At 43.4% G+C, this 24,357-nt stretch overlaps 1 protein-coding gene across 1 annotated transcript in view; it reads left to right on the forward strand.

Annotated features, from left to right (window-relative positions):
* The window catches only part of LOC308311384 (dystrophin-like), a 368,975-nt gene that overhangs the window by 93,280 nt on the left and 251,338 nt on the right, over positions 1-24,357 (forward strand). Inside the window, 1 exon segment of the mRNA XM_080758068.1 lies at positions 5,154-5,215. Coding sequence (XP_080614194.1) covers positions 5,154-5,215 — 62 coding nt within the window.

The following is a 24,357-nucleotide window of genomic DNA, read 5'->3' on the forward strand; positions in this document are numbered from 1 at the left end:
CCTGGCTAGTGGCTACTTTTATTTATTTTTGTACTGCCTTTATTTTTATTTTTATGTGTGTGCGATTCCTTCTGCCAATGGGTGCGAGGAGCCCTTAGTGGCAACACGGTATAGTGCTGTTTATCCTTCAGAGTCAGAATCATCTTTATTGTCACATCACAGTTTTCACAAGTACAAAGTGGTAGAAATGTGTTCCCATCATGTTATTTGAAACCAAGAAAGGGAAGACGAGAATAGAAGAATACAGGCGTGCTTTGACATTTTTACTTTCCTACTACACAAACTATAAGAGCATGCTCATCCACTGCGGTGACCATGTACAGGACAAACACATGGTGAGTCACTGTTGCTCGCTCCCACAGTTTATTGCAAACCGCTACGTTTTCCATCGCAAAACGATATCTTGCCTCAGGATAATTGAGGAACGGGGAGTATGCTCCTACAGACGGGTCGCGTCGAACCACCAACTGCTAGAGAGAATTATAGATCGGGTGTAAACACGGCCGAGTGGCACTCAGGAGATAAGATAATATACACCATTTGTTGTAGTGTTGTAGTAGCTATAGTCGAAATCAGACCGACTGCACTCGCCTCCAAGATCGATCCATGCAATAAACAAGCGCAAAACAACAAAGATGAAAGGAAAATAGTAACGTTATCAATTTGTTTGTCCTAATGTTGTTTCTTCTTCATCTGAAGCAGTGTAGGGAATTTAGAGAGATAAACAGGGACGAGAAAAACAGCAATAAATCAGGCCACTGTCCTCACAGACGGGTTTTCTCTGTGCAGCCAGGGGCCAGAACGCAGCGTTCTGGAACACTTTTGAGACGTTCTCAGATCCTCGGGATCAAGTTTTTCTCTCACAAGCTGACGCCAGTTGTGTGTGTTTGAAGTCAAAGTTGTATTGTTGGTGCGTATTCACACGCACCATCGCATCACCCACGCACTGATACTGTTTGCGGTATAGAGAATAGAGAAAGGCACAAAAAAGGCATTGAGGTAGAATCGTGTCGGCCAACCCTCTAATGGAGGCCTACGGTCGGTGAATGAATGGAGGTTTAGGACAAGGACAAACCGTGAGTCCGTGGTGGAAATGCCCGTTCAAGGTTCTTCTTTTGTTACAACTCGTGTACACGATGTATAAAAGAGTAAATCATATTTTTCAGACCGCGTAGTTAGTCCACTAGCTGCCACTTTATATAAACAACGTCACGGTATAAATCAAACATGCGAATCAACTCAATAACGTCCACATACCGGATGGGCCGAGGCCCAGGTTAACAACGTGCTGTTAACCGACAGGGTACTATGATGTAAATCGGGTTACATGAAGTCAGTTGGTGTGAGAGAATCGAGGACAGGGTGAGATGGAGGCTGATGATTTGCTGTGGGCGACCCCCTGAAGGGAAAATAAGACATACATCTATATCTTGTGCCACCCCTTAACCCTACCAACTCAGTGGCCTTGTGGTTAGAGTGTCCGCCCTGAGACTGGGAGGTCGGGGTTCGATCCCCGGCCGGGTCATACCAAAGACTGTAAAAATGGGACCCAGTGCCTCCCTGCTTGACACTCGGCATCAAGGGTTGGATTGGGCTGTAAGTGACATACTAGTGCCATGTCCAGGGGTTGTACTTGTACAGCAAGCTGCCTCACGCTACAGAAACAGGACATAGGATCCTGCCCTATGGCAAGGCTACTTACTTACTTACCCCTTATCTCATTTCATCTCATTTTCCATTAGGTATAGGAACCGTTCAAGCATATTCAAGACAGGAGAGGGAGGCGGTGTCCTGGGTTATATCATAATTGTCAGCGGCTCCGTCCCGTCCCCTTCTATTCCCTTTCCACTCCAGCATTCCCCCACAGGCAGCTTTGCTTTCTCAGAATGAAAGGCTACATTACTGTTCTTCTTGTTTCTCCTTTTTTGGACTGTGTAATTGTTTAGTTGTTTTTGTATTGCGTCTATTGATCTCGGAAAGCCAAGAGCACCATAGCTCTGTCTCTGCCAATTGGTTGGTTCAGCCAAACCCACGAGTTTATCTCATGCAATATATGGTGGGAGAAAAACGACATAGCGACTCTATCACTAGCTTTATGGACTGATACATTTCCGTGGTATTACTGCTACAATCCACAGCCGTGGAGGAGTCGGTAGAGAGGCACACTGGGAATCAGAAGGTCCCCGGTTCGATTCCCGACCGGGCCATGAGCTGCTTGTCACTACCCTGCTCTCTCTCCATGCATGTTTCTAGTCTCCCTACAGCCTACACTGTACTGTACACTGTACCATTCTGACCTGAGATCAGATTAAAAAAATGTCGTCTACATCCTGACAGTTTTCCATTCTGACCTGAGATCAGATTAAAAAAAGTCTCTTCGATTTTTCAAAAATAGCTAAAGCATAACGTAATGCTAACACCAAAAGGGGTTCCCGCCTAAAATGGGTCAAATAAAATAGGGAAACTATATAGAAAGTATGTTTTTTCTGGTCCAGATGGCTCAAAAAGTGTACTAATTATTATGCATTTCAGCATATGGTAGTTCTCATGTTAGCTTAATGCCTAGCATATAATACATTACAGTTCATTACTTTGTTTATCACAGTGTACATTAGCTGATTAGCATATAGCCTAAATTAACCTACTGTACAGTACAGTACAGCATGTCAACTGAAAGTTCATCACGTATATTTATAGCTTATTTTAGCATACATTAGCTTACAGTGCATCATAGAATACAGCTCATATATATACTAAATACGTTAATATAATTAGAATATTCTAACCTTTAGCTCATATTAGAATACATTAGCTTTTAGTTCTTCAGGGCATTCTTGCCCTGATGAAGACGGGTTATAGGTCGAAACACAATGTTTTTAATTTAATAAAGGCTTTCCTCCTCTTTTTAACCTTGAGTGCGCGGATCGTCTCTTCTTTCTTCTTTGTCTCTTTTTTCTTTAACCCATTCTGACCGGGAACCCGTTTTGGTGTTAGCATCATGTTATGCTTTAGCTATTGAAAAATAGCAGATCTACAAGCTCATAGCGCGCCACCGAGTGGCGCGCTATGAGCTTGTAGGTCTGCTATTTTTGAACGACTGACATTTTTAGAATCTGATCTCAGGTCACAATGGGTTCATCAGACCAGTGTGTGTCCAGTGAAAACCTCGTATGAATCTGATCTCAGGTCAGAATGGGTTAAGCTTTTAGTTCTTATTGGAATACACTCCCTCATACCTTATATCCATATTTTTCCACCAGTCTCTGTCGGGTGGAAACCTCCTCATATATAATGTTCAAAACTGTCACACAACAAAAGGATCAAAAGTAGCAGATCTACAAGCTCGAAATGAGGCGCAAAACGTGGCACGAAGCGACGTAGATCTGATATTTATTTTTTTGCTATAATTTGGATCCAGAAAAGAAAGCGTTTTGGACATACAGTGTGAGGTTTCCACCCGACAGAGGCGATAGAATCTATCGCCTCTGTCGGGTGGAAACCTATCGGATAGATGAAGGCAGGCTCACGCTAGGAGTCGAGGGGAATAATATTTATAAGGTATTGTACATGATCAAGCCCGTAATGCATCATAATGTCCCAGACTCCAGGGACCGCACGGCCACTGACAACACGATTATCCTCGCCGTACAATATTCCCCGAGACGTCCCCTAAATTCAATTCACCCATAGCGTCTTAATTGAAATGGATTTGGCCGTGGTTTCAATTTGTGATCTACAAGTCGACGTCTCGCCCAAGAACGACGTGCGTTGTGACGTGTGATCTAAAATGAAACGGAGAGGCCGCCTGGGAAATATGCAGACCCCCCCCCCCCCCCCCTTTACTGTGAGGAGTGGGCAACGCAAAGCTGCCATTATCGTGACGAACGCGGCCCTCACGGGTTTCAAAGTGAGGGTTAACAATTTGAAAGGAGAGAGAGAGAAAAGTTTCAAACAAACAAAGTAATTAGTAACTAAAGTTTTCAAATCAATGCAGTGACGTTAAATGTACAATATTTGCCTCTGAGATGTAGTGGAGTATAAAGTAACTTTGGAAATAATCAAGTAAAGTATACAAATGCCTCAAAATTGTGCTTACATGCAGTACTTTTACTTTAGTAAATGTTCTGTTACTTTCCAACACTGAGATCAGATCCGCTATTGGTTCTACTACTATAAGTATCGGGTTTCAACACATGTTCAGTTAGTTGCCCAGTGCTAGAATACATATAGGCAAACCCAGAAGAAGACCCGGGTTGGAATCCTAATGGTTGGCCGGCACAGCCATCAATGGTAAATGGTGCATTTATATAAAGCGCCCTTATCCGAGGTGCTTTAGATGGATTGTGCATTACATTCGCCCATTCACACACACATAATACTCATACACCGACGGCGGTGGAAACCATGCAAAGGCAGGCACCGCCCTGCACATCGGAAGCGATTAGGGGTTCGGTGTCCTGCCCAAGGACACTTCAGTGATTAGGGGTTCGGTGTCCTGCCCAAGGACACTTCAACACTAGCTCTGGAGGAGCCCGGTACTCACCAATTACAGGGATGTGAACATGTCTCTCATGTCCCTCCTGCTCTGTTTCCTGCTTCCGTTTCCAGCCTCTGATTAAAATGCCCTCTTTTTATTCTCTTTCTGGAGATGTTCTAGTATAACGCACGCACGTATGCAGGCACGAGTGTGCGCACGCGCACACACACCACAATACTGAACACCATGCAATGAGACACTTGAACAATCTCAGCTGCCGAATGGTGCTGATTGCAGCATCACTGACACACAGCAGTTGAGTAGGACACACACTCTCCCACGCACATGCACACGCACATTCACATGCACACGCACACCTCATTCTGCTCTCATACAGGCACAGAAACTCACACACATTGATGAATACAATACAATATAAACTATTGTCATCGTGTAACCATCCATGATAGTCGAAACAATGTAGCAGTTCTGTGGTGTAATTATTAGCCTTGTATACTGTGTGTGACTGTGTGTGTGTGTGTGTGTGTGTGTGTGTGTGTGTGTGTGTGTGTGTGTGTGCACATCATTATGTAGACAACACACAGACATGTTTCTGACAGTGTGTGTGTGTGCGGGCACGTCATGTTTCTGACAGTGTGTGTTGGTCTCGTTCCAGATGAGAGAGAGGACGTGCAGAAGAAGACTTTCACCAAATGGATTAACTCTCAGTTCACTAAGGTAAGACAGCACGTCACATGTCTGTCTGTGTCTCTCTCTCTCTCTCTCTCTCTCTCTCTCTCTCTCTTTGTCTGTCTGTCTGTCTCTCTCTCTCTGTGTCCCCATCTGTCTCTGTCTGCCTGTCTCTTTCTCTCTGTGTCCCCATCTGTCTCTGTCTGCCTGTCTCTTTCTCTGTCACTGTCCCCCTCTCGTTTTCTGTCTCTCTCCCTCACATTCCTTTCCATTTAGTTTTTTTCTCCAGAAAAGTGCATGGACTGATTGCAACTGATTTAGCAGGCGTGCTTAGAATGGGCAGAGTCAGGTCTACATGGAATGTCTTAGTTGTGTATTAGTCCAGTCGTGTAAATATTCTCTCATCATCAATCAATCAACCAACCAATTTACTAAAGTTAAATGACACACACACACACACACACACACACACACACACACACACACACACACTCTTCCACCTGACTCTGCTCACATGATCCCCAGGCAGATGAAAACAGGGGTGTGTGTGTGTGTGTGTGTGTGTGTGTGTGAGAGCTGCGAGCGCTCAGCACATATATATTTATGGGGACCTTATGAATGAGGAGTGGAGGACAATATTATCCTCTCCTCCCCCCAACCTCTCCTCTCCTCCCCCCAACCTCTCCTCTCTTCTCCTCTCCTCCACCCAACCTCTCCTCTCTTCTCCTCTCCTCCACCCAACCTCTCCTCTCTTCTCCTCTCCTCCCCTCAACCTCTCTTCTCCTCTCCTCCCCCCAACCTCTCCTCCCCTCAACCTCTCCTCTCCTCCTCCCCAACCTCTCCTCCCCTCAACCTCTCCTCTCTTCTCCTCTCCTCCCCCCAACCTCTCCTCGTCTCAACCTCTGCTCTCTTCTCCTCTCCTCGTCTCAACCTCTCCTCGTCTCGACTCAACCTCTCCTCTCCTCCCCTCCCCTCTGCTATCCTCCCCTCTCCTCTCCTCCTTTCTGCCCTCCTCTCCCCTCATCCATGTCTCTTGTCAGATTAGCGTGTGATGTTCTGTGTTGTCCCGTAAATCAATGTCCCTAATTGGGACTAAGTAGGTTGCATGAGAGAGAGAGAGAGAGAGAGAGAGAGAGAACACAAATACCACCACATCAGTCCAGTCCATTGTTGATTACGAGGGTGGGATTGAGGTGTGTGCCGTTGCTATGACGACGGAGGCTTAGGGGTGCGTGCGTGCGAGCATGGACACCCACACCGGACTCTTGGTGGGTTTTGAAGATGAAAGGCTACAAGAAACACCCCACCTGTCCTCTCTCCTCGTTAGTGTAACTACATAAGTAGGAGTTTTGAGGTATTTTGAGTTACTTAAGTATTAAGTATTGTGTTATTCTTTAGCTATTGAAAAACAGCAGATCACCGAGTGCCACGCTATACGAGCTTGTAGATCTGCTTTTTTATTTTTATTATCGTGAAAATATGGCGCAAATCTTTTAATATATATTCTTTTGGGGCATCTCAAATCTTTGCTTATCATGGGGTGTCCCTGGAACAACATCTTTTCAGATGGGGGTCAGCGACCAATTACTGTACATATTTATGTTATAATTATTTATATATTATATATTTTTGGGGGTTCTTGTCCTTGACATAGGATTCTCAGAAAACCTTTATGATATAGAAGATTTTTTTAATCAGCCTCAGTCCCAAATGGCAACCCCTTTTGGTGTTAGCATTATGTTATGCTTTAGCTATTGAAAAATAGCAGACCTACAAGCTCATAGCGCGCCACCGAGTGGCGCGCTACGAGCTCGTAGGTCTGCTATCTTTGAGGAAAGAAAACGACTGACATAGAAACATAGCTTTTTCAGAAAACTGTCGGGATGTAGAAGACATTGTTATAATCTGATCTCAGGTCAGAATGGCTTAAGTGAAACACACTGCCCCTCGTTGCTTCTCCCCGCCCGGCCCTGCTCCCTCCTCGTCTCCCCTTCTCTCTACCCCTCCTCCTTCTCCCCACCCGGCCCTGCTCCCTCCTCGTCTCCCCTTCTCTCTACCCCTCCTCCTTCCTAAATATCCATCTCTTCATTTACTCGCCGGAGATGAGGAGGAGGAGGAGGAGAGAGAGAGAATAAGTGATTGGAGGAGACGGGAGCGAGGAGAAACCGGAGAGAGTGAAATAACCCATTTAGGCCTGACTAAAAAGTCTTCTGAAAGAATATTATATTCACAGATTTGTGCCCCGTTTTCAAGATTTTTCAAAAAATAGCAGACCTACATAGTATACAAGCACGGAGCTTGTAGATCTGCTGTTCTTCAATGGCTAAAGTATAACATAATGCTTAGTTAAAACACCACAAGGGGTTCCCGTCCAGAATAGGATAAGGGATGAGCGCAGAGGAGACTATAATAGATGACAGGATAGAGGATGGGGTGAATAAACATGGCGACGGGCCACGCCAGGTCACCCACCACCACCACCGCTGTTGCCATGTCGTCTGCGTATTATACGCAACTTTGCCATCGTTTGTTTCACAAAATGGCACATTTACAATTTAGGCATTTAGCAGACGCTCTTAATCCAGAGCGACTTACATTAAAGCAAGAACAGAAAAGCATGGGAATACGTCACATTTGGACATTTTCAGTCATGAAGGTTCTGTTTTTGCTTTATTTCACGGCTTGATTTGATTTGATTTATTTAGAAAAGCAATCATATATATTATATAATGCAACATTATGATCAGCGATTCAAGGATTATACAGTAAAGTCCGAAGACTTATTTCCACTGAGGTCCTCTCACACTGAACGGAACAATACTTTAAAATACATCACAAATTAATACACACTGTACACATAGCGGTACATGATACATTACATACACAACACAGCAAGTACGTCGCTATCCTTCCCTCTAAGATGACCCTTCATAGGGGAACCTTTTCCAGTAGCCATAGTTTAGTCTTCTGTTTAAATGACCTCAGATTGGATGTCAGTTCAACACTGGTTTACAGGCTGTTCCACTGTGTAAATGAATGAGCCTTTGGGCCCACGCTACTTCTAAAAGCAGGAAGCACCACATCTGCATGCTTGAATGTTGAATGCTGGAATCCGATTGGTCAATCGCTGAATTCAGCTGTGCATTTCTTGACAATCACCGCTCCGTTCTACAGCAGACCTGGAAAGCTGATCAAAGGCTCGGAGCACATGCTTGCGCTGTGCTTGGATGTGATGCCTCGTCCAACGTGACAGCCTGCATTAAAAAACAAACGCACCATGCCATTTACAACTAAACATTAGCCCTCACTCAAGAATGTTTTTGAGAACATTTAGAACTTGAAGAAAAAGACGATGCAGTCACCCGGAAATTGATTCTATATTTTGATCAGCACTCACTTCCTTGTTTTCCGAGCGCAACGCTTTACTTTCATTATACCGTAAGCGAAGGAAATACCTCGTTTTGTTGTTACTTTTGGGTCAATTTATTTACTTTTTTTTTAAAATAAAGTAGCCAATAAGCGGGATAACGCGGCGGCAGGTGTTTAGAAATAATGCCCTTCGGGATTACTAAACACCTGGACTTTGTCTCGGTGATTAAACATCCTCCATGTCTCCACAGCTACCGGCGCATGGTACATTATCCCTCGCCTAATCCATTCATACGCTGTGCCTGTTATATTATTATTATACTGCAGCGCCTCGCAGCGCTGTGCCTATTATATTATTATTATACTGCAGCGCCTCGCAAAAACGTATAACAGATTTGGACATAATGAGGCCTCCAACCCGACAGAGACGACGACATATAGATTTCTCTTTAACCCATTCTGACCGGGAACCCGTTTTGGTGTCAGCATCATGTTATGCTTTAGCTATTGAAAAATAGCAGATCTACAAGCTCGTAGCGCGCCACCGAGTGGCGCGCTACGAGCTTGTAGGTCTGCTATTTTTGAAAAATCGAAGAACGACTGACATTTTTAGAATCTGATCTCAGGTCAGAATGTGTTGATCAGACCAGTGTGTGTCCAGTGGAAAACCTCGTATGAATCTGATCTCAGGTCAGAATGGGTTAACCAATGTGACGTTTTTGGCCGAGGAAAGTTGCAGAGCGTCCGTTCTCTTTCATAACGCTGACCGATGTCAAATCACAGATAAGCTGAAAATTGCCTGTTATGCAGCGGGCCAAATTGAAGCGTTGCAGCGTCGAAGGGACGGCCGTCGTGGAAATGCTTTCTCGCAGGAGGACATTTTTCATCATCATAAGCTATCATGGATCAAAGAACAAGGCCGCGGGTTGAATGAAAGCTCACCTCTTATTAAAACGCGTGTAACTGTTTGTCTAACCAACTTGTAACACAGGCTGAGGAGAGACCGGCGCGGTGACCTCGTGTGACTTGTTCTTGTGCTCGAAGAATGGTGGAAAGTAACTAAGTACATTTACTTATTTAAGTACTGTAATTGGGTACAATTTTGAGGTATTCGTACTTTTACTTCTACTCCACGGCATCTCCGATCAAAATATTGTACTTTCACTCCACTACGTTTCTTTGACAGCTTTAGTTACTAGATATGTTTTTTGTAGATTTGGATTATTATTGCAAAACATACATTTTTAACCACTTCAGCCCCTATATACATTTCGGCCATTTGAAAATAGCAGATCTACATTACAAGCTCACAATGCACACTGAGAGCTTAAAGATCTGCTATTTTCGAAATATGTTAAAAACGTGTGCAAACTTGAAATGGGACATTCTGCACAATGAGTGCTTTTACTTTTGGTACTTTACCAACCCATTTTGGGCGGGAACCCCTTTTGGTGTTAGCATTATGCTTTAGCTATTGAAAAATAGCAGATCTACAAGCTCATAGCGCGCCACCGAGTGGCACACTACGAGCTTGTAGGTCTGCTATTTTTGAAAAATCGAAGAACCACTGACGTAGAAACATAGCTTTTTCAGAAAACTGTCAGGATGTAGAAGACATTTTTAGAATCTGATCTCAGGTCAAAATGGGTTATTTAAGTAGTACATGTTGATGCTTAAATGCTTTGACTCAAGTGCTTTTTGAGTTCCGGACTTTACAGTATAGGCCTACTTTCTGTATTGCAGTATTGATACTTTTACTTGAGGAAAACAATGAGTGAGTTATTTATGGACCTCATTGTGCCATTGTGCCATTGAGAGAGAGAGAGAGAGAGAGAGAGAGAGAGAGATGGGCGAGAGGGAGAACAGGTGCGGAGGAGCAAATTGAAAAGATGAGAGAAGGGAAGAGAGGCGAGCGGAGGAGAGATTAGGGGAGGTGAGATGAGATGACGGGCAGGATGAGGAGAGGAGAGGAGAGCCAGGGGCGTTGAGGAAACTGAGACGAGGAGGAGGAGGAAGAAGTCATTTTTTTTAAGATTGGCAGTTCATGGAAAGATAGAGAGGAGAAAAGAAGAGTGGAGATCACAGAGAACTATGACGAAAAATGTTCATCAACTACCATTTTTGAGTGGTGCAACCACTCCGTGTTCACCTATGTGTGGTTGGTTAACCGATGTGACGTTAATGAGCACCATTATGAGTACCAGTAGGGGCGCTGTTGTGCCATGCAGAAACAGAGAGAGAGAGAGAGAGAGACAGTGCTGCACTGTTGCCTGCTAATGAGAGAGAGAGGAGGGGGGGGGAGAGAGGGGAGTTGCACCACTCGGTTCACACGGGTGTGATTTTTCACTAACGAAAACTAAATAAAAACTAAGCTATGAGGACTAAAAACGAAGACTAAATGCGTTGACAATTTTGTCAACAAACCTGACTAAACCAGATTAAAACTCATCAGATGACTAAAATACATGACTGAAACTAGATGCCTGGAATTATTTCCAAAAGACTAAAACCACATACAAATTGGCTGTCAAAATCAACACCATCACAGGGGATATATAGGAGAAGAGAAGGTTGGAGAGGAGAGGAGAGGAGAGGAGAGGAGAGGAGAGGAGAGGAACGCCGGTATAGAGAAGAGGTGAGGATGGTGATGTGCTGCTCTCTGAGCCACATAAGGAGTTCAGGAATGCACAGGCAGCTGCGTCCTCACGGGAAGCAGCTATAGCTAACAGTCCCCTCGGCTCCCGCAGATCCCGACCCTTTCACACAAGCAGACAGACTCGCTGCTCTCCTCTCCTCTCCTCTCCTCTCCTCTCGTCTCCTCTCGTCTCCTCTCGCTGGCTGCCTTGTGGACCACGGGGGAGCTCCGGTGACCTTATATAGCTGTGATGTTGCAGTCGGGACCGTCCCAGAGGGAGGACATGCGAGCACTGAATAACTTGGCCTCTTTTTTCTTTTTACTGTGTGACGTGTATATATAATATATATATATATATATACAGTCGGAAGCTCTTGACTGCATGCCTGGGTTTCAAGACTTCCAAGTGTCTCTGTGTTTTGCTACGGCTTCCTCCAAGTGATTGTGTCAATGTTTAGTGGTGGCTTCCTATATAAGCCTTGCTTACACATGTCTTTGTAGTATAACTGTGGCTGCCGTCATGGCCTCTTTTCTTTTCCCCCAGAAGTGAGCTCTGCATGAAAAGGGGTCTTTAGGGATTGTGCCATCCTCCATATACACCACGGCACGTGATATATCTGTGTGTGTACACATGGATGACATCCCTGTTGGGCACCGTGTCATCATGTTCCAAGACATTTAGAGTACTGGAGGACACACTGTCTAGTATGGAAGGCATGCAGTCTCCTCTCCTGGTGAGCCTTGATTTTGGGGCGGGAACCCGTTTTGGTGTTAGCATTATGGTATGCTTTAGCTATTGAAAAATAGCAGTTCTACAAGCTCAGAGCGCACCACCGAGTGGCGCGCTACGAGCTTGTAGGTCTGCTATTTTTGAGAAATCGAACAACGGCTGACAATAGAAACATAGCTTTTTCAGAAAACTGTCAGGATTTAGAAGAGATTTTTAGAATCTGATCTCGGGTCAGAATGCGTTAAAGCATGCTGGAAGGTATATTGAGATGGTTCACCTCCGGGTTGCTACGCCACAGTCTGGTAATCACCAAGAAGGGCCAGGGTTCTCTTCATTCCTTCATTCCAAAGCCTTTTTCCCTCCCTCCAGTTTATCATGATTTTCTTCTTAATTATGAAATGAGGGAATTGCCTGGATTGTTATGTGAAGCTGTCCATGGTGCTGGAAGTGCACATACTGTACATTAACGTACAGTATCAACGTCAATACTAGTTTTTTTTTCCTCCTTTCTCTGTTATTTTTTTAGTGGTGCAACCACTCCAAGGAACAGCAATGTCCGTGTTCACCTATGTGCCTATGTGTCCGCCTATGTGTTGGTTAATGAACACCAGTATATGACTATGAGTACCAGTAGGGGCGCTGTTGTGTCAGAAACAGAGAGAGGCAACAGTGCAGCACTATCCAGTGCTGCACTGTTGCCTGCTAATGAGAGAGAGAGAGAGAGAGAGAGGGGGGGGGGGGGGGGGGGACACTTGAATTGCATGTTTTCCATTAGAAATATATGTATTCACCTAATATACAATTTAAAAAAAAAAGCATTTGTTGCGTTCAGCAGTTAGAATGAGAACCATTTCTGGATGCCATAGCCTCCTTTCACGCTGAGCCAAAATTAAATGTCAGAGCGGAAAACAACTTGAGATGATGTGTCGACGTTTAGCTGCCAAAGTGGATGAAACAGAGAGAGGAGAAAGGATGGAAAGAGGAGACACAAGAAGACACAAGCAATTTTTTTACCTTTATTTATACAAGTGAGTCCTGTTGAGATACAAGATAGCTTCTTTACGAGGCAGACAGCTGTTCAGGGTTGCAGAAAAGAGTTACAGAGAAGAGTTGTACAGTTATAATTTAAGAGTCGAACAGCAACCTATAAGGCAAGAAATCAATAGAAGCATACATATCGTCTCTGTCGGGGGGGAAACCTCGTATGTCCAGACCTGTTACTTTTCAGGATTCAAATTCTAAAGCATCAGAAGGAGTATTCTTGATGCTTTTGCGTGACGCTGTAGCGTGATCAAGTAGGGTGTTAATTTACAACATAGCCTATAATTCATAACCCTTAGGAGCTGTGTCTACCAAGATGTTTAGTTTAGTGTGTTGAATTGTTTACAATGGGAGCGCCGCATATCTGGAAGCGCCAGCAGCGTGGCACAGCAGGCACTGAGCGTTTATCTTGCGCTGGTGTGTGAACATGTGGAGCTTTTATCTGACTTGAAGCTGCCTGAAGCTTGAATTGAAATATTTTCAACTGGGGCGTAGTAGGAAGCATTATTATTTAATTTTGTTGGTGAGCTCTTTGCCGTTTTCAGCCAGGGAAAAAAAGCCTTATTGGACCCTTAGCTATAGGGAGGCATGTGAATGAATGAATACAATATAAAGTTGTAAGGTATTAACCCATTCTGAACGGGAACCCGTTTTGGTGTTAGCATCATGTTATGCTTTAGCTATTGAAAAATAGCAGATCTACAAGCTCATAGCGCGCCACCGAGTGGCGCGCTACGAGCTTGTAGGTCTGCTATTTTTGAAAAATTCGAAGAACGACTGACATTTTTTAGAATCTGATCTCAGGTCAGAATGGTTTCATCAGACCACTGTGTGTCCAGTGGAAACCTCGTATGAATCTGATCTCAGGTCAGAATGGGTTAAGGTAACTAAGTATGTGTACTCAAGTACTATACTTGAGTACAATTTTAGTTACTTTTTACTTTGCCAAGTATTGTCAATGTGTTGCCCCAAGCATTTACTTTATTTTAGATTTGTTTACGTATAGGTTTGACATATTGTGTGCATTTAACTTAAGTTATTTTATGTGCAATTAGGATAACTCATTGCATACTTATGTACACTGTGTAGCCAATCAGTTCAGTAGTTGCAGGTGTTCAGTACAGCAGTACAGTCAGTTTTTCTCCAGCAGTCGCGAAGCAACCACACACCCAAGCTGCTAATGCCATTCTTTGCTTTGGGCTTGAAACTATCTCCTGTAAGTTTGTGTATACCGTAATTGACTTGAGTCGTGTTTTGCAAGCTTTATCTGAGAATTGTTTTGTGATATGTGGGATGCTTAATTTGTTTAACACACATTAACCACTTCACTCCTATATGCATTTCGGCCAACTAGTCTACAAACTCACAATGCGTTGCAAAGTGACATATTTTGAGCTTGTAGATCTGATATTCTCAAAATATTTTTTTTTGACATTTTTACACATTTTGAAAACGTGTGAAATGGGGACATTCTGCACAATGAGCACTTTCTACATGTGGTACTTTCTACATGAGGGAACCTTTTTGGTGTTTTAAGCATTATGTTATGCTTTAGCTATTTTTGAAAAATCGAAGAACGACTGACATAAAAACAGCTTTTTCAGAAAACTGTCAGGATGACGAAGACATTTATAGAATCTGATCTCGGGTCAGGATGGGTTAAGTAAACTTTGATACCAACACTTTTGTACTTACTTACTCAAGTGAGTGACCGGATGGAAACCGAAAGGTTCCCAGTTCGAACCCGGCCTCCCCCAGAGTATAGTGTTGAAGTGTCCTTGAGCAAGACACTGAACCCCTAATTGCTCTTGATGTGCAGGTTGGTGCCTTGCATGGTTTCTCCCCCGGCATCGGTGTGTGAATGTGTGTGTGAATGCAATGCACACTCTCTGTGAAGCGCCTTGGATAAAGGCGCTTTACACCGTTTACCATTTTACTTGGTAACAGAGTACTTCTACTGTCAATTGCAGTATTGAGATACCTAAATAACACATCTGAGTACTTTTTTCCACCACTGATGAAAGGAAACGAAGCGGTGAGCTCATGAGAGGAGCGAGGATGGATATCACATCGATGTGTTCCAGATAATGCGAGCTTCAAACACGATCAAAGCCTGACCTCGGATCCCCTCTCGTCACTTTGATGTACTAATCAAGACTCCCAGACTGTTTTACTATTTAAGTTAAGTGTGTGCGTGTGTGTGTGTGTGTGTGTGTGTGTGTGTGTGTGTGTCTGTCATTGGATTGGATTGTGTGTGTGTGTGTGTGTGTGTGTGTGTGTGTGTGTGTGTGTGTGTGTGTGTGTGTGTGTGTGTGTGTGTGTGTGTGTGTGTGTGTGTGTGTGTGTGTGTGTGTGTGTGTGTGTGTGTGTGTGTGTGTGTGTGTGTGTGTGTGTGTGTGTGTCATTGGATTGGATTGTGTGTTTGTGTGTGTGTGTCTCTTGAAGGTGGCCTTGGGGCGTCATCCAAACCCGTTCTCTTGGGCCGGGCTATACGATTATCATCGCAGCGGGAGGACACTTGTAGCGCACCAGTTTGCAGCTCTTCTGTTGAACAATTTAACCCATTTAGACCTGAGGACGATTCAAAAAAATGTCTTCTAAATCCTGACCGAAAAAGTGTTTCTATATAAGTGGTATAAACAATCAAATAATCAAACAATTTCATGTCAAGGAGCCCCAGAATTATCTGTATTTGGCCATCTGAAAATATGTTCGTTCGCTCTGAAATAATGTATATTCAAAGATTTGCGCCACATTTTCACGATATAAAAAAAAATAGCAGACCTACAAGCTTAGCTATGAGCTTGTAGATCTGCTATTTTTCAATAGCTAACGTATAACATAATGCTTAAAACACGAAAAGGGGTTCCCGTACAGAATGGGTTAATGCTTCTGATGAAATTGAAAGTAACCATCGCCAGTTATGGCCGTTCATTTGGGGATGAATTTCGGGTTTTTCAAAATAAAGGGCCCCGTGCAGTGAAGGCACAGAGCAGTCAAAGAGTTAAAACAAAGTGGAACAGTGGAAAGAGGTTGAGCATAGGGTTTGGTTTGGTGTGACAGGAGTAGAATCGAAGGCATATTTGTAAATTGGTATCTTTCTTGGAAAGTGGGGAACTTGGGGATGAGTAGTGTATACCGTATGACCCGAAAAAGGCACATTATTTGTCGGAAGGAAAGCAGAGGTAATTGTCTTGTTTACGGTTATGAACTTTGGGTCAAGTAACCACGTACTGTTCTTAAATAAAATGTTGAGGTACTTTACTAGTGGATTTCAAATTTTCAGTAGTTTTACTTCTACTTCCACTACCTCTCAAAGGCAAATATTATATTTTACTCCACTAGAATTATTTGAAAACTTGAGTTACTAGTTACCTTGTAGATTTAAGACGCCCTGAGGGCGAGAAGCAAAACAACAGGTCTGGGAATGCCAAAATATGTATAAAATATATATTTTTTTTAAATCCCGGGCCCGGCAGGGCATAAAATGTGTGCCAATTTGTAAGGCCAGGCGATGCCTCGGGCCATCCCAGTTAGGGCCCAGGTAGGGACGGGCCTTAATTTTCGGGCCCGTTGAGAACTCTAGTTTTCGTCGGCTGCCGGGTCCGGCTGCACTAATAACTTTGTGTCAAGCCCGTCTAGAGTTTGAATGGACAGGTATCAGTCAAAAGGGAGACATCAAGGGGGAGGAACGGGTGGGGAGAGATCACCATATGGGATGTCGGAACAGGTCAGCTCCATATATGGAGATCTAAGGGTTTGAGGTCAGATGTAGAGTTGCTGGCCAGATTAATATATGCCGATCTAGGTGATGATGCAGTTTTCTCCATATATGGCTATCCACGGTTTGATGAGGTCAGCGTCGTGATGGAGACGGCCATATATGGAGCGTGTCACGAGGACTGACGGCCATATATGGTTGTGTGATGGACGGACGGACTGGTTTTGCAGGTTTTCATAGTAATCTGCGACCTACAGTATGGTCGCAACAAAACTATTGTATTAATCACTTAGAATGACTCAGTCATATTATATCAGCTTGCAGCGAGATTGTTTTAGCCCCCGATCCAACCATTGTTTGTTTTGTATCTGAAGCACAAAATGTAAGTATTTAAATGTAATTCCAAAAGCAACACACTCATTTACAGGGTGTCTACCAATATAATGTGTGCGCGTGCGCACGCGTGTGTTTGTGTGTGTGTGTGTGTGTGTGTGTGTGTGTGGCTAGCCGATGTTATGCATCATGTAATGGGAGCCTAACAAACTCAACAGTAGGCTACAATACAATCCTTAGTTAATTTAACTCTTGGAGTGTAAAAGTGGAATCAAATGATTTTACCGTATCATTTAATAATATAGTTTTCCTTGTGTGTATGTAATTGTTTTGATGTGAGCGCGCGCGGCGTAATCTGTAGTGATTGCAACAGCAACTCTGTGTGGAATAATAGTGGTGATGTCTTCATCTTGTGGGCCATAGTTACACAGGCACAGATGTGAGAGCGTTGGAACAGAAGTTGTTGCCACATTCAATGATTCTGCCTAAAATAGCAGGGAAATCATTTAGCTACACACTTTGTGTGTGTGTGTGTGTGTGTGTGTGTGTGTGTGTGTGTGTGTGTGTGTGTGTGTGTGTGTGCGCGCGTGTGCGTGTGTGTTTGTGTGAGCATTCCATGCCTCAATGCAACACACACTCACACACACACACACTCACTCACTCACACTCTCTCACACACACACACACACACACACACACACACACACACATAGGGGACACACTCGCAGAATCGTCCAGAAAGGTACACACACAAATGTAGCCTATAAGTGCATTTACAAAACAAACACATTTTATACACATACCGTTTGTTTTTGTTGAAAAACGTGTCCCTACACAGTCAAAGTTGGAATATATTGATTTGGCTCTGAAAGTGTAAAAGGAAAGAAATATGATCTTGGCATGCATGTATTAGATGTCCAGGGCCCAATTGCACTCACTTTCAGAAAGAGACAAGTCTTAGAGTTTGGCGGCTATTAGGATTACACATGATTAGGCCAAGCAAAATAAACGATTGGTCTCCGGTTGGCTGTCATTTTTCGGTAGGGAATTTATTTATTATATATATTTTATTTATTTTTCGCAGAAGGATGGGTCGCAAAAATATACATAATTTTTTCCCTATACGGCAATGATGGATAGGCTTCTTTTTTAATAACTTCAATATTTGCCAGAGTATAGCTAGCTAGTGCTACAGGTTAAAAGACAAAAAACATAGCTAACGTTATAGCTAGCTAGCTCACACACACTACACACAGTATAGAGCTCTTCATGGGTCCAAAAAAATGGTTCCGAAATCCAAAATAACGTCAACTGTCAATCCACCCGTAGTGCTCTCCGGGACGGAGAAGCTGACTTCTCTCTCGTAGTAGCCTATAAGTCGAGTACGTCGTTAAATAACTTCAAAAACTTTGGCTTTGGGCAGGTAAAGGCCAAGTTTGGTTGGGCTGCATATATATCGATATTAAAGACCTTTTTGTTCTGAGTGACTCGGTCGGATTTTGACTTTTCTTTTTCTTCACCAAATGCCAATATAATCAAATGGGTCGCGCATATTTTCGTCGGTCGGAAAAACCGGAGACCAATCATTTATTTTGCTTGGCCTTAGCATACTTTTATGCTAAAATTGGAACCCGAGGCTCCCCAACTAATTAGCATACATTGTTGGCATGGTATGTACTAGAGTAGGGTCTGATTCGGCGCAGAATTTGAGAATTGTTAAGTCGTTAAGGGGGCATTGGCGGCAGTGAGCGCTCTCCCGTGAAGTTGTCATGCGCATGCACCTGCCAGCGACTAGACCTGGATTGTGTGGTGAGCTTTTATTTTCTCCACACTGCGCATCCCTCGTAAGCAGAAAACGCCTGCGTCACTCGCTCCCCGTCTGAAACGGCCGTATCTCCCCGCCGTCCGTTTTGGTTTGTGATTTCCACAAAATAAATACTTGTCACTCCAGCCACCTCGGGGACACAGGCCCGCTGGGGTCCCTCCGAGAGAGAGAGAGAGAAAGAGAGAGGGGGAGGTTGTCTAGAGGATCAGCCAGTCACTTCCACGTTATTTCTCAGAGGGGCCGCCGCAATGCCCACTTGTCGCTTCCCATCAGGAGAAATTGGAGCGACCCTTCGGGGTCGAGAGAGTCGTCTGTCTGCCTCTGTCTGCACGTCCGTGCGTCAGACGGGCTGCGTGGCGTCTTAAGGGTTTCTCTTGTTCACTGCTTCCAGTGATGGAAGAAGTAACTGTACTCCGATGTTTTTTTCCTGAGCTGATCTCGCGAAACCACTGGACCACTTGGCATCATATTTCCTACACTCACTCACTGCCAGTAGGCCAAACTAAATATCCACCTAAATATCCACCTACGTCCTTGTTTTTGTTTATTTATTAATTTTTTCCATATATCAATGCGCACCCTTACGTCTGTGTGAAAATATTATTGATCCAATGTAAAGTTTTCCAAAGTGACAAACCTCCTAATGCCATTGGATCCTCAAACTATCTGCCAAACCAGCTAACTCCATCCGTTTAGCCAATGAAAAGTATTAAAAAGCGCTTCGACAAAAGCCTCCTAACCCCACTGGAAAAATCCAGACGGCAGAAATAGGCATATCGTTTCTGTCTGGTGTAAACCGCTTGTGTCCAAAACTGTTACCTTTTCAAGATTCAAATTTAATAAGTAGCTATTTTTGCTGCTTTTGTGTGACACTGTAGTGTGAAGCAGTATGGCAGAGGTTCTCAAAAGTGGGTGCCTTGATGCAGAACACCTGGACTGTATTATTTATTTCACTTCAGTTTAACCACTTAGACCCTACATACTCAGTAAAACAGACCAGAGTTTTCCTTTCTCAGCCTATACAGTACGCCAAGTCTCTTCACCACAAATGGATCGCCATTTGATGACATTTATCCTCTCAGACCCAAAACAAACGGATATTTTGATGTCGTTGGATACGATTTTGTCCACGATTCCATACCGTATTGACGTGAGAGAGATAACGGGCAAAGTTTGATCAAGTAATGATAATTCGACATTCTCTAATTTTGTAGACGTCTTGTAAAATTAAGTAATACACTCCTGCATGGGAGTGCAAAATGAAACCAAATTGGTTTAATTTTGCACTCAAGAGTTGAAGGGTCCATTTGGTTACCAGCTCTGCATCATTTAGCTGGGGACCACCTGGAACCCCCTCAAGGACCACCGGTGGTCCTTGATCTACATCAGTGTACACCACTGATGTAAATGTACGGCACACATAATTGATGGCAGGTGTAAATGGAGGTGTCACTGATGAGACAGAGACCGCCCGCATCAGGTCATTATTCCCATCATTAAACTCTCCCTCTCCCCACTCATAATTCCCTCTCTGACGTGCACACACATCTTAATTTACCAGTTAAAAATACTGTATACATGATGCCTGATGGAGGGGAAAGGAACTGGCTGGAATAACGTGTTCCTTCCACGTGCCATGGGGGTGAAAAATGGGTTACAAAATCATGGGATAAATTTAAAAAAAAATATATATATATACTGTATACTTGATCACGGTCTACTTATAGTCTACTCCTTTTTCTCCTCTACACCAAATGTCTTTGCTGAAAATAGCTGATCTAAAAGCTCACTGTGCGCCACGACCGCCATATGTTGTGAGCTTGTAGATCAGATATTTGTTGACTGCGTCAGCATTGGTGGAATTAGTAACCAAGTAGGCTACACGCTACGTACTCAAGTACTGTACGTGATTTGAGGTATTTATCCCATTCTGACCTGAGATCAGATTCATGCGAGGTTTCCACTGGACACACACTGGTCTGATGAACCCATTCTGACCTGAGATCAGATTCTAAAAATGTCACAGTCGTTCTTTGATTTTTCAAAAATAGCAGACCTACAAGCTCGTAGCGCGCCACTCGGTGGCGCGCTATGAGCTTGTAGATCTGCTATTTTTCAATAGCTAAAGCATAACATGATGCTGACACCAAAACGTTCCCGGTCAGAATGGGTTAATCCCAGAGGCAAATGTTGTACTTTTATTTGAGAACTTTTACTACAGTAGTTAACTTGGTTACATAGATTTGGGATTATTACAAAATGTGCATTAACTGCTCATTATCTGATATAGATCAGATAAATTAGAAGATCTACAAGCTCTCATGAGCTTGTATGTCTGTCTGCTCTTGGGAGGATTCATTTCATTGTATACATTTTGAAAACGTCATCGGGACATTCAGAAAATTAGTACTTCTACTTTTGGCACTCTTGAACACCGGACACTCAAGATGTCTCGTCAGGTTTTCTTTTAACTCCGGTATTGCAAACGACCTTCACGCAATCGAGGAGCTCTCATTACAGGCTCGTCGCAGCATATTTCAGAGCGGCTATAATCTCGGCTAATTCTCCATTTCATCACGCCATTTAGCACGCCGACTACCGAGAGGATGGAAAGAGATATCGTTCTCTGAAGTCGGTTAATTATGAGAAAGTGAGATGTTAATTGTGAAAGACAGGAGAGGTGCAAGGACGCACAGGAGTGGGCAATAGTATGAGCAAAGCTAACTAGAGTCTTTTTCTTTTGATAATCCAAGTTGTGTTATTATTCTTTTTTATAATAACACAACTTTTTGTGTTTATTATATATTTTTGTAAAAAATTAACACCCTACTTTGGTCATACTGCAGCATCACACACACACACACACACACACACACACACACACACACACACACACACGCACAAAGCAGCAAAAGTAGCAGATCCACAATCTTAAACTTGTAGATCTGCTCATTTCGATGCTTTTGAATTTGAATCCTGAAAAATAAGTTTTGGACATACAGTATGTTGTTTCCTCTCTCTCTTGACAAAACGCCCGATGTTCGGAGGTCTTTTCTGATTGTCCGGTGATCCCGATTGGAACATTGGCGTTTTCTAGAGCAAGGACGGCCTCATTTTAGCTCGCTAGCATTGGCTCATTGACGCTACATTTTTTGCATCTAAAATGGACCGGCAAAATGGACGTGCGTCACACTAAAACCCAGTAGATCTCTGGGTCGGCATTCAAGCAATGGCACCTTTGTCCACCAGGTGGCAGTGATACGGTTAAAACCGGGAAAGCATAATTATGGGCCATTTTAGATCTACAAAAGCTCACAGCGCGTCACTTTGTGCCGCACTGCCAGCACTGCCAGCTTGTACATCTGCTCTTTTTGAACATGTTTGAAAATTTGAACTACTGATTTAGAAGGCATATTTTGTAGGATCGGCCTCATGCATCTTAAATAAATCAACAATTCACCCTAACACACTAACCCTGAGTAACCTCAAAATCAATATGTGTGCGTGCACGCACACACACACACACACACACACACACACTCACTCTTGGCTATGCATTATTCATGTGGTAAGCGATAGGCATAAATTACTGCCTTGATTATAGAGAAGTTAGTACACGGCCCCCCTCCCTCTCTCTCTCTCTCTCTCTCCTCTCTCTCTCTCTCTCTCTCTCTCTCTCTCTCTCTCTCTCTCTCTCTCTCTGCGGTGGCCTGGTGTGTGCACTCTCCAGTCCATTATAGCAACTCTTCATGGCTAATTTGAACGCAATGAGACACATGAACTGTTCCCCCACGGCGACAACAAGCAACAAACACGTTCAGAGTTCAGACACACCGAGCCAGGTTTGGATTGGCAGCCAAACCCCACCTGAAAACATTTGGAAACATATCTATGACCTTTTTTTTTGATGCAGGGATAGTAGTTTTAAGTTGGGTCAGAATATAACCGAAACACTTTCTGGGTCTTTGGATGGATAGGAGTTTGTTGTAACATAAATTTATTTCCTATAGCAGGCTGTTGAGCATACAAATGTAGCCAACACAGCTTTTAGAGTCAAAAGGTCCAATGTGCATTTTTGTATATTTACAATATTTTCATTTCACAAAATGTATGTATGCACTGGGCATACAGTAACAAAAATAAGCCACTGCCAAGGGACACAGATGTTTGTAAAATTACAAAAGAGGCAGCTATACATTGACACGAAGGTAGACAGGAACACCCACAAACGTCACATCCGGTTTTAGCCCGGGATAAAGAAAATGGTCTTCCCCATAGAGTTATAATAGATAGAAAATGGTCTTCCCCATAGAGTTATAATAGCGTACGATCCTTTGGATCACTTTCAGAGCGATTTGTTGGATGATAGAAATATTTGACAGCCAAGAAAAATCCATCAGAAGGACATCTGGAACACTCGCCCTCAGAAAGTTGACTTATTACGTATACGAGAGACCATGGTTCACATGGCCATGGTTCACATGGCCATGGTTCACATGGCGCTCGTCTGTCATGGTGGAACCTTTTACGCACTTTTCCCATTTATAACGTTAACGTCTATAATAATGTTCAGATTTTACCCCAGAGCCACGGATGTTACAACAATCCTCCTCGGGTGGGTAAAAGTGCCTGTGTCTTCCACAGTGTTCAATGAAAAGCGTTTTGATCTGATCGGTGGCCATTTTACCAGAGTTATAATGCACCAACCGATAGGGGCGCATAGTTGAAAGCGCATGGCCAAAAACTGATTAAACATTGCTTTTTATTGAACAATACGGACGATACCGGTGCTTATTCCCGCCCTAGCAGAATTGTAACATCCATGGCCCTGGGGTGACTTTATATTTGTAATCTGAAAACATTGTTCAGTGTTTACTCACCTGGTAGAGAACACTCTATAGATTATGGTCAATTTAACGTAATATCAAAAACCAACAGCCATTAATTAAGTCATCAATAATGTTTATAGAACACATTGTAGTGAATTCTAAGTAGTTTAGAGACCGTTGGAACTTGGCACGAAGCCGTCGTTTGGCAAAGTGCGGTCGAAACGAATGGTGTCGGTAGCCTACTTTGAAATCACTAAAACATGTTCTATAAAACACTTTCCCCGGCACCACCCCCCAGCTATATTGACGCCTCTGATGACAAAAGTCTGTGTGAATGTATAGGGAAACAAAAGACAGGCTCACTAACTATAATTGTAAAGGCTCATACGTACTCCAGTTTTTGGTGATTATGATTATGGTTATAAGAGTTGAGGCCATCATACTCGCGGTGATCCGGTGTCCTTAAGGATCGACCCCGCCTCCCTGTGGTTTACCCAACTTCTAGACCAATCAGTGAACGGGGTGATGGCTCCATAATGAAAAGACTTGTCTGATAGTAAACACAGAGAGATGGGTCTGTGTCCGCGGTGATAGCTGATCATCACCGCGACTGACGTAATGGTGTAGTTTTCCAGCCCTTTGAAAACGACACCGCGGTGATAAGCGATCACCAAAAACTGGAGTATGTATGAGCCTTAACTAGTAAA

This window comes from Protomyctophum bolini (genome assembly GCF_963924005.1).
Source record: "Protomyctophum bolini genome assembly, chromosome: 24".
Classification (NCBI taxonomy): Eukaryota; Metazoa; Chordata; class Actinopteri; order Myctophiformes; family Myctophidae; genus Protomyctophum; species Protomyctophum bolini.